This window comes from Styela clava, chromosome 5, assembly GCF_964204865.1.
Source record: "Styela clava chromosome 5, kaStyClav1.hap1.2, whole genome shotgun sequence".
In the NCBI taxonomy this organism is placed as follows: domain Eukaryota; kingdom Metazoa; phylum Chordata; class Ascidiacea; order Stolidobranchia; family Styelidae; genus Styela; species Styela clava.
The window spans coordinates 5,018,886-5,030,986 of NC_135254.1; the positions used below are offsets into that span (position 1 = coordinate 5,018,886).

The following is a 12,101-nucleotide window of genomic DNA, read 5'->3' on the forward strand; positions in this document are numbered from 1 at the left end:
AATATACATTTAATGGTGCTCCCGAAGTATGCGAACCAAGATGGCGGACATCGGAACGTAACATGGGTAACAGGTTAGGGTTAGGCGATAATTTCTTTCCAATTTTCCTTATTTTAGTCCTATTATCAGTTCGAAGACTAGCCAAGAGCCTCCCGTAGTATTTATACCTAAAATTATGGCCTAACCCTAACCTAGTACACATATTACATTCCGATGTTCGTCATCTTGGTTCGCATACTTTGGGAGCCCCCATTTAATATCATGTAGGCTATATATCCATTGTCACGTAGCGATTCGTAAACAAGATAATGTCGTAAGTTCAGGCGATCGCAAATCGTAATTGTTACGAAACCAATGGAAGTGAAAAAATTATAGTAAAACGATCCTTGCTTCCAGTGTCTGTGAGGTGGACCTTCATCGGGGAGCAACGAATATAAAAGTATTTATTGCACTATAGCATTGGTTTCCAGCTTTTTATATCCTGTGGCCCCCATTCGGAGACTTTTAGCACTCATGGCCCTCCTGTTTATCACTTCAGTGGTATTTATGATGTTATTTTGATTTGGAACAATATTTCCCTGCCTCATCTGATATTCAAATTTTCTGTATTCCAGCGACCACCTTGTATATGAGCATGTCTTGAATCTTTTCTTGGATTTTTATTTTCTGTATATTTTATTGTTTATATTGCCTTGTATAAATCAGAATAATTAATATTTTATCTTAATAATGTTGTTGAACTTTCTTATCAGGATTTGAAATAATATTGTTGTAAAAAAATTTATTTGTTTCTTGCTTTGTTTTAAGGAATATTGTAGATAAAACTAGTTTATACTGGTTTGAACCAGTTAAAACCGAGATAATCCAGCTGTGAATTGTCTGATTATATCTCAAGCTATCTGACAACAGTTTGTCTTGTTTATCATCCCGTGCAAATTGGAGCAGACGAAACCAGTCTAATCCAGTATGAGCGAGTCAGAACCGGTTAGTCCACTTCCAGATGGTTGGATAAAGAAGGAAAGCAGATCATCAGGTAGTTATGACTCACAATTGAAGGATTTTAACCAAGCATTATTTTAGTCCAGTGGTTCTCAAACGGTGGCGCCCCCCCCGAATGGGGGTATGGGCAATTTTTCGAGGGGGCTCGAAGCTAATTGAAAATGGTAAAAAAATGTTAGATTTGATCTTGCCTGCCTTATTTTGGATATTTTACATTTCGAAACTTTTTATTCGTATCAATATGTACGTTCCATCCACATATTTTCAACGTGCTTTTCAAATAAATCATACTTTTGCCTTACTATCTGTTATTTGTAGCTTATTGTTAGCTAGTTATTTTAGAGGTGGGACATGAAATTTGACAAATTCTAAAAAGGGGGCGTGGCTCAAAAAGTTTGAGAACCACCGTCCTAGTACATTTTATTTATTTATTCAAGACATTTGAAACGTCCATATAAAATGACAAACAAAAAACAATAATTAATAATAAATAAGGGGAAGTAAATAGTACAGAAAATGCATTATATAGGATTTACATATTCATCCCGGGAGGAGAGGAAAGCCTATAAAGTGGCTTGATTACATGGCGAACCACGGCCTCTTGTCTGTTTCCATACTATGTCGGGTATAGAATTAGTTATCCAGTATGCGAATCCTATACCTAACGTTTACCACGCTGCGCCACACTGCTGTGTGTGCAACGTGCAGACATGCAACATATATATATATATATATACAGAGAATCTGTGATTGTGCAAGTATCTTGAATTCCAATTTTTTGTCATTTTTGTCAACTTTCTTTTTGTGCTTCTCAGGGAGACATTACTATGTGAACAAATACACGAATGCGAGTCAATGGGACAGACCAACCTCAGAAGCAGTGAAACCAGCAAGACCAGAGGTAGGAGATGATTTTTTTTTTTTTCTTGAGTGAAAGGAAAGCTGATGAACCGTGTTTGGAAGCTCGAGCGATCACAAGTCAACAGTTATCTAAGATGAATATAATAAAATATAATCATAAGTTGCAAGAGTTTCCAACAAAGGAATTGAAATTTGCTGTTGTAAATATAGCTATCAATCGGAGTTATGTAAGACTATGGAATCGCTTTTCTTGTCTTTGTTGACATGCTTGTCTAGCGAGGACAAATTATTAATCAATTGTGTCAGTGGACCAGGTGAATAGCCAGGAATAATTGAAGGAGGGAGATCTGGAATTTTTATTAATTGTCGAGTTGGACCATAGCAGCCAGCGAGTCCGACTGGACGACCCTGACTTTGTCCCAGTGTGAGAATAGCTGGGCGGATGCATGAACTAGACTAGTGAAGGGAGTCTTTCTATTAACAGTGTGATTGCTGTTTAATGAGATTGAGACCAAATTGGGAAAAATGGGTAAAGTGAGAGAAATATTAGTCCTAGTAAATCGAACGTCTCACCTAAGTAATCTGGAGAAATATTCCCCAAACTCTGTAAAGTCTGCATATGTTTAGGTGGATGCTTGCCCAGAGCCATCTTCACAAAATTGCTATGTATGATACATAATGGGGTGTACTAGGGCAGGGGTGTGCAAACTGTGGCCCGCGGGCCAAATGCGGCCCCCAAGGAAATATTGTGCGGCCCGCTGAGAAGTGCCAATTTTGAATAGTGTGCCCGCAAAAAGAATTTTTAGTTTAGTTATTGTGACACGTGCGAGAAATTTTAATCACTTTACGTCGCAAAGCCAGTACCCGAGTGCCACTGTCATATTAGCAAAACTAGCTAGCAAAAACAGTTTTTGTGTGTGAAACTACTATAAACTATATCTTAAATAAAAGTACAGCCTGTGACTTCACTCAATCACTTGAATCTGGCCTTCCTGTAATAAAGGTTGCACACCCCTGTACTAGGGTATTGTGTATTGAACTGCAGGTCCTTTCTCCTTGTTTACTTTATATTCCGGATCCGTATGTGGCTGTTGCCACAAGGATGTGTGACTGAGATAGTATTATGAAGATAAATAAAAATAACATAATCTCTTTCCACGAAATATTAAGTATATTATATAGTATATAGCTATTTGATTAGGCCATATCTTGTTTTATCTGGAGAAGTTGGACTATGATCTAACGCAGTGGTCGGCAACCTTTTTCCAGTAACAGACCGGTAAAGCCTGACCAAAATTTTGTAATAAATAATATGCGTTAGAAAATGTATGTTGACAATACATTCAAAAACAAAGGTGATACTATTCATGTAACGTATTTCTCACTCACGTTAAACCCACTTCGATCTTTCGTTTTTGTAATTGCCATTTTAAAAACCCAACCTCACATGAAGATAACAATGGCATTGTACGTTTTCATGTCACCATTCTGCGGACCGGTAGTGACCTTTCCACGGATCAGCCGCGGCCCGGTGGTTGCCGACCACTGATCTAACGACAAATATAAAATATACTTGATATCACAAATATACTTGATATTTCATGGAAAGAGATTATGTTATTTTTATGATACATAAAATTGCTTTTTTATATTTCATTTGGGGGTCAGACCCTCAAAAACCCCTGTAGTGGCAGCAAGCCCCCTTAATCACAAAGAATAGTCCTCTGTTTATGACATGAAACTCAGAAGGAATATTTTATTCCTTTTGATATATATAAGTTAGTATATTTTTGTTTTGTAATTTGTAACATCAGGCAGTGAAATTTGAAATGACCTAATTTGACTAATTTCAGATACTGTGGAAAATAATATGCAATTTGATGTAAATTTAATTCAAAAAACCATTTCCCTTTTAGTTTGAACATTCTGAATTTTCTGTTGTGATTTGAATATGTTGTTCATTGAGCAAGTTGACTGCTACAAATGTACAAATCTTTGTGCACAGTGAAAGTGAATGTACAGTGCCGTATTTCTCAACCTTTGGTTCATCACCCAAAACTGTCCTGAGTTATTTCATTTAGATGGGGGCTTGCCAAGTTGGGTGTAGTGACCCCATAGAGGGTGCGCAAGGAATATTAGGGTACGCAAAGCCCCAAGGGTTGAATGGTATGTTTTATCTTCAGGAAGTAATTAAAAAAAATAGAAATTTGTTATGCAAATTCAACGTTACTCAAATTTCATGAGACCATATGGTTAAAAAGCTTTCTTCTTATTAGGCTCTGTCAAGTATGAAATATAAATAGACTATAGTACAATAGCTTGCCAAGTTTGGGAGAGATCATAGACCAGATTTTACTCACTGGTGCAGCCAGGGATGGTGAAAACCAAATAAATGCTTTTTCTAGACACTTATCGTATTTATTCGAGTATAACTCGAAAAATTGCTGGACGTGTTGCTGGACGAATTTTTTTTCTACAAAAAACTACTCTTGATATTTGCCTCGATTAATGCAAAGCCATCTTGCTTTTGAAACATAATTGCTGAACAGCTGGCTTTTGATTTTCAAATTTCAATTTTATTTTTGTGCGGTCAGGAACGGTCCATTGATAAAAAGATATAAAAGTCATAGCACAGTCAAATTGCTGACTCGTGTGGCCTATTCACTCCAAAGACAGGAAGTGTTCGCTTCCTGCTTTCGCTCTCTTTAATCCAATTATATGAAACCATGTGTTCAGCCATATGATTGTGTGTGTGTAATGTCTGTATTACAATGCAATATACCTCATATCAGTGATTTCAAACGGGGGGGGGGGGGGCTTGTAGCCCACCATGTGGGCCACTGGGAGGGAGTACACCATGCCAGGCGCGAAACTGATTTTACTTTTCCCGTTACTAGAAAACGTCCTGTTAAAAGTGTTTTCACTTTTAATCGTAGGCACTTGCTTTAAGCAGAATTGTGCATATTTATAATATATTCTACATTCAGTTTTGCCATTTCTTTAAGCATTTAATGTTTAAAACACAAAACAGAAAGATGTTGCTCATCTCTCTCCTTTTAAGCCTCCTACTTACTTATATAAAGTAGAATCTATATATCGACACCCACGTAAATAAAAACAGAGTGGCATCCTGTGCCGTCTCAGAATAGCCTAAGAGCTGTGATTCGTGGGTTTCCTATTTCCTAGTTTCGTAATTTTAACATAAACTCAGTGTATAAGTAAGTGCTGTCGAATAAGTTATTGCAAAAATTTGAGAACGTTTTTATTAGTTGTTCTTTCTTTACACCTTTATTCTTAACTGGGCTCGGTTCATGCAAGGCACTGATATACGGGGGGGGGGGGGTTCTAGGAAAATTCTCTGTAGGAAATTCCATCTTATAGAAAAAATCGCAACAAGAGCATTTTGCTGTGAAACAAGTATTTACGATGAAAACAGTCAGGTTTTTGAAGTAACTTTTTATTTAAAGAAGATTCGTTATTTAAGACCTCAACGTTAACCCTGTAAACATAACTTTTTTTTATCACAATTACTTGTTTAGTTGTTTTACATCAAAATGCTCTTGCGCAAAATTTTTCCATCTGCAGAATGTTCCAGACACAACACAGGGCAAATTTTTCTGAAGCCCGGGACGGTTTCTGATAATGATGACTAGGGATGCCACTTTTGGATTTACGAATCGGATCGATTCGAATCGCATCTTTTCTGAATCGATTCGAATCAGATTTACGCGATTCGGAAAAAGAGAGCGATTTAGCGAAAAAAAAAAAATTGAACGTTTGTCAAATCGTCGTTTTCGGCGGCTTTAAATCTGCCGAGTGCGTTTATGCGGCACTTCAAATAACGCCAAATTACGGGACCGAAATAAAAACATTAAACGTGTGTTAATCGTTGTTTTCGGCAGTGTTAAAACTACCGAATGTGTTTATGCGACACTCCAAATAACACCAAATTACGGGACCGAAAGAAAAACATTGAAAATTTGTTAATTGTTGTTTTCGGTGGCGTTCAAACTGCCGAATGCGTTTATGCGGCACTCCAAATAACGGGTCCGAAAGAAAAACATTGAACATTTGTTAATCGTTGTTTTCGGCGGCGTTAAAACTGCCGTATACGTTTATGCGGCACTCCAAATAGCAACAAATTACGGGACGTAAATAAATGAAAATGAATTTTTCGTGATTGACTTTTTTACTTGTATACCTGAAAATTCGTGACAATTTTGATGAAAATTTTCAACAGCACACCTGCGCTGCGACTAAGTTATTGTACCCCCTGGCATGATTGGATAAAGAATCGGCTACCGACGTCTAGATAATGTTTAATTTTGATTGAAATTTAATTTAAACTTTGTTCTGAGAGCAATATTTCGCGTACATTTGAAGAGAACTATTACTGAATGAGTTTAGTCGACAATGTTAATTGACAATCATGTTTCTCATCCCAAAATATATATTTATTTTGTTTGCCTTTGTCAGGCTTCCACTCGAGTGGCTGTAAACGAAATCAGGGGGACATAATGTAGTAGTACATACACGTCTTTTTTCAGCTGTTATAAAAAAAAAGTAGTATTTACTTTTAATTTATTAGCGCGATACAAGCGGATAAAACATTTCGGATTATTTCTAGCAAATGTCATAACGGACAGGTGGGAGTAAATAATACTTGAGGAAAGGTAACTTGTGCACTGATTTACATCAACACGTGCCAAATTTCATACCAGACCAAGCATACTGTGCGAATGTCGTCTTACTTTAGCCTCAGCGACCATGTTTGATCGAGATAGAGCGTCAACCAATTATCGCTCGTCAGCGCGGCGTCCATTATGCACATTTGGACTTTCTGAATTACAAAATTAAACGTAGAAGCCTGAGTTAGCCAATAACGCTGTTAGCCACAAATAATATTGTCTCTAATATTTATGGAAATTTTTGTTCGCAATCGTAGTCGGATGAACGATTGTTTTTATCGAAATTAATTTAATTTAATCGTGGTTAATCGTCGTCTACAATCATATTCTTGTAAGCATTTCCCATTTATAGTAATTCAGATGCAATTAGAATGTTTTTGTCGTATGCTGCTGGCATAAATATAAAATATTGTACTAAGATTTTGAAGATAAAGAATCAGTAATAAGGGCGGCCCTAATTCAATATAACAAGAAGGGAAATACAACGGTTACATATACTGGGGTGGGACAGCAGTGCTGTTACTGTGTTTAGGACATAACAGTACAACTGTTCCCTGCTTATTTTCTCATATGAATCTTTTTTATCATGATGAAAATAAGTGTGGCTTATCCACCGAAAACCCTTATCATCCTTGCTATACAGCGTATTCCATTTTTCTCTCCTAGATTTGAGCTTTTTTGTGACTTTGGGCAAACATAGGTATGTAATAAAAAAAAGCTTAATGGAATCAGATTCGGAAAGATTCGATTCGAAAATTTTTGATTCGAGATTCGATTCGAAAAAAAATGTATCTGAAAGTGGCAACCCTAATGATGACCCTTATACCTAACTTCAAAAATAATTCGGGGTTAAACAAATTATAGATGTTGTTATACATTAATGATACCCATTATACCTAACTTCAAAAAACGAGAATATCAGTCGGAGACCGAAGACTTATTGATCGAAACTGCGGTTTCGATTCATGACTCTATAGTGACACCGCGTGTCCCATCAATAATTAATTAATAACCGCTAATTATACGACTTAATTCATCCAAAATCAATTGGCTTCTGGTCCGAGATATGATGAATGCACATGCAAAATTTGGAGCAGATTCAACCACGCCTTCGTGAGATATCGCGTGCATCTAACAGACAGACAAACAGACAAATACCTATCAACATACTTACCGATCTAAAGATCGATGAGTAATAATTCGGAGGTAAACAAATCATAGATGTTGTCATACATTAATGATGCCCATTATACCTAGGTAACTTCAGAAATAATTTTGGGAATAAACAAATTATACATGTTGATAGTCATGTGAATGAATAAATTAAAGGTCGAGTAAGAATGAAATGTCTGTATGTTTATTTAAATCATCAAACAAAGCAATGAACTCACCCCTATAAAGGGGCAGTCACCCCTATTGCCTCTTAGACACGCCCTGCTAATACACAAAGACAAACTATTTATGGAACCGGCATTTAAATTCTGAATACAATTGCAAAGTATAACAATATATATTCTCTGTGGCGTAGCATTCAGTTATTTGAACTCTTTATTTATCTATTTCGATCGATAAGTCTTCGGTCTCTGACCGATATTCTCGTTTATTTAGTTGAGTAGTTTAGTATGACTGAAAGAGTTCATGCATGTTTATATTATAATAATGGATGGTTTGTGCAATTTTTTAGTTGAACATACCCAATTTATATTACATTTATATTCAAAAATATTTTTTCAGGACGTATTGGGAAAGTAAATTATTTGGGTTTGGCGATTGGTAAATATTGTGCGATTATATAATGAACGTGGTACAATTCAAAACATATTCCTCTACTCAAAAATATTCTTTCTTCAGTATTTATTTGAAATAGTTAATTATTTGAATTTTGCTATTACTGGTTTTGAATAAACTGTTGCCTATGGTCCAGTCTCAAATGTTTGAAAATATATTTCCATAATGTAGTAGTAATATTAAATTATTAAGGTATAACTTATAAGACATCGGTATTCCCTAGTGAATAAGATGCCATCCCTAACATTACTGAATAAATGGGAACAATCCAAGCCAATTCCCAATGTGAATTTACATTTCGTCAACAACTTTTTGTTGACTTTTGCCAAAAGCATTTTTCTATTCTCAAAGGATATTTATGTATTGTATTGGTGGCTGATGTTTCAACTATAATTCATGGGAAATATTCTCTTTATGTTAGTGATTGGTGACCTCAGTGGTTCCCACCAGGAATTGCAAAATAATTTATTTCCTTGAAATATGAACTATGGCATTTTCTCTTATTCAACACTTATTTGTGTCTTTCGCTCCGAACAACGACATTTACAAGCATTTACTAATTTCGATTGATTGGCAAGGAGTGTAGAACTTATTTTCGGTGTATCACGCCTTCAATAAAATCATGGTGAATATTCTCTTTATATTAGGATTGGTGAACTTGCTGTTTCTAACCAGAAATTGTTGATAAATTCGCTATTTTGAATATTTTCAGTGGCTTTTGCATCTTTGGTATTTATGTGTGTATTGGCCTTTATCATTAACTTGATATGTCGATAACTTGGTACTTCAATGATTGTTGTGTCGGAGGAAAAAATGATTATTGTAGGTTGATTTAGTCCACTTTTTTTTACTTTGCACATTTTACAAATTTATTTATTGTATGAAACTGCTATTTGTACAAGCTTACCTTGAAACAGAACAGACACCATTTGGAATATATTCTAGAATTAAGTTAAATTTTGTGCATTGGGTCCTAGATTACAATCATACGCAAGCAGAAGTTTAAGTGTTAAATAATCTTCATTTTTGTGAAAGTACCTAATTAAAAAATTTATGGGTCTTGTTTTTCTGGATCACCGCTTAGTAAGATATTTTGTTAAAATTCCTTTTGATAGTTTTAAAATTGAACTTATTCATTCCTGAAATTCTTAGGGCAACATGTGTTGTTATTCCAATGCACCTAAATAATTCTATATTTGCCGATAAGTTTTGCTATTCAGTGAGACGTGACTAAAGAAACGTGTTAAAAAGGAGAGAAAAGAGAGTGCAATGAAGCGTGTGATGTTTCCGTATATGTGGTATAGATCGAATTTTTTTTGTCGTGTTCTTGTGGTTTTTGTAACTGATCTGTAGTGAATGTTGTTTCAATTTTAATGATGAAAATGGTCCAGTTTTAGGTAAAAAATCTCCAATTGTAACTAATGCTATGCCATGGAAAAAATGTATAATATTTACGTTTTTATTGTTTTCGGAATTTAAATGCCGCTTTCATAAATAGTATATCTTTGTGTATTAGCAGAGCATGTCTAAGAGGCAATAGGGGTGACTGCCTCTATATAGGGGTGAGTTCATTGCTCTGTTTGATGATTCAAATAAAAAAAATTGATGCAAACATTTCATTTTCCCATGACCTTTAATTTATTTATTCTCATGTATAACAACATCACTAATTTGTTTGTCTCCCGAATTATTTTTGAAGTTATATATATAAGAGGCGTTATTTCTGAGTAGCTGCTTTCCCATGCCTTGTTCAGAGCAAAGATAAAAATTATAACATAAAAATTGTAGCATTAATTAGTTGTAATATGCAATTCAAGAGTCCCGCTGCTCGCTAACACATAAATGTATTTCTGTAACGTTTCGTCTGACCAAAATCAGACCTCCTCAGACAAGCAGTTTACAACAATAAACTGCTTTGTCTGAGGAAGTCTGATCCACTGGCGCTAAGGCATTGAAGATGGACTGGGAGTCAGTCTCTCGTAACCTCTACTGATAATTAATTAGTAGTATGATTATTTTTATGGCACAGTCAATCAATTCAAAATTGACAGTATTTCAAGAACCCGCATTCTCAAATTAAGTTTTTTTTTCGGCGCTCCAGGAGTATGTGTACCAATATAGAGGTAGGCTAACTAATTTTGCTCGCCTACTCCACACCAAGTTGTGTGAAGGAACAGAATCTTATGGGCAGGAGGGATTCACTTGGCTAACACAGACAGTCCCCAAACTCGTAATAGAACTAAAAAAGGTAAATAGAAATAAAATTATGGCCTAAACCTAACCTGGTGCACACACTACAGGAGTACCTTTTTTCTAAGTTGCAATTTTTGTTTCCAAATTACAATATATGTTGAACTTGGTGACCGTACATTTGAACCCACGTACATTTGAACCCATGCGTATATCCACGGGTTCAATCTATATGCGGGTGCTAAAACCCATGGGTTAGGGTTAGTATGGGTTCAACTATCCGTGAAACAAAAAAATTCCATAGGTGCAATAGCATACAGGTGCAATTGTCATGGGTTCAAATGTACGTGGGTTCAAATGTAATGGAACCGTTGAACTTTGTTGAATAAATCCCCAGTGACGCCTGTAACTTTGCTCAGAGATGTGTCTTCTTCACTTTGTATAAACCTGCTTTAATCAAATGTCCAAAATCCCATTTTGGATGAGACAATACTAAATATAAGGTGCTCCCGAAGTATGCGAACTAAGATGGCGGACATCGGAACGTAACATGGGTAACAGGTTAGGGTTAGGCGATAATTTTTTTCCAATTTTCCTTATTTTAGTCCTATTATCAGTTCGAAGACTAGCCAATAGCCTCCCGTAGTATTTATACCTAAAATTATGGCCTAACCCTAACCTAGTACACATATTACATTCCGATGTCCGCCATCTTGGTCGGCATACTTCGGGAGCCCCAAATATAAAACAATACTGAAAGTTTCTTCCCCAGAAATGTGAGCTTTCGTCATATGATTGACCTATTCTTTACAGTAGTTCAGTGGTAACGCAAGACTTAAAATAATGCCAAGTATCCGGCTTCTATTTGCCGTAGTATTACTCAAAATTCTTCAGTTTTTTGTTATTACTATCAATCTATAATATTTATTTAAGCACACATTATGAGCTACTTAACTATTCAAAAGCGGGAGTGTGGCTTGTGCATAATACTAGCGAAGGATCCATTGAATATTGGGTACTCCCGGAGTATGTGGGCCAAGATGGCTGACACCGGAACGTAGTATGTGTACCAGGTTAGAGTTAGGCCATAATTTCAGGTACAAATACTACTGGAGTCACTTGGCTAGTCCCCATACTCGTAATAGAACTAAAATTCGGAATAAAATTATGGCCTAACCCTAACCTGGTACACATACTACAATCCGGTGTCCGCCATCTCGGTTCACATACTTCGAGAGTACCCAAAATACAACAATAGATATGATTTTATTTTCATATTGCAATTTCAGATTCGTTTTTTATTTATTTCGTCATGCAAGAATCCTTAAGCGAAAAAAGCATGTAAAATAAAGAACAGGAAACATTGATTCACAGCAGATGACTCGGAGACATGTAAGACTCAATGAGTCATCCAGTCAGCGACACTTTATTTCACTAAAATCATTTTAAAGACAAAAATACACAGAATTTTCAGTTGAATATGAGTGTATCCATTTGATAGCCTAACTTAATTACAATGACAATCATTTCTAGGCTTATGAGTGGAAGCACAGCATGTAACTGTGCTAATAGATT

General features: G+C 35.8%; 1 protein-coding gene across 1 annotated transcript in view; it reads left to right on the forward strand.

The window, feature by feature from the left end:
* Positions 1–782: 782 nt before the first annotated feature.
* Positions 783–12,101, forward strand: part of LOC120344662 (peptidyl-prolyl cis-trans isomerase NIMA-interacting 1-like) — a 33,199-nt gene continuing 21,880 nt past the window's right edge. Inside the window, exons 1-2 of the mRNA XM_039413955.2 lie at positions 783–1,033; positions 1,815–1,900. Coding sequence (XP_039269889.1) covers positions 967–1,033; positions 1,815–1,900 — 153 coding nt within the window. The 5' untranslated portion in view covers positions 783–966. The remainder of the gene's footprint in view (positions 1,034–1,814; positions 1,901–12,101) is intronic.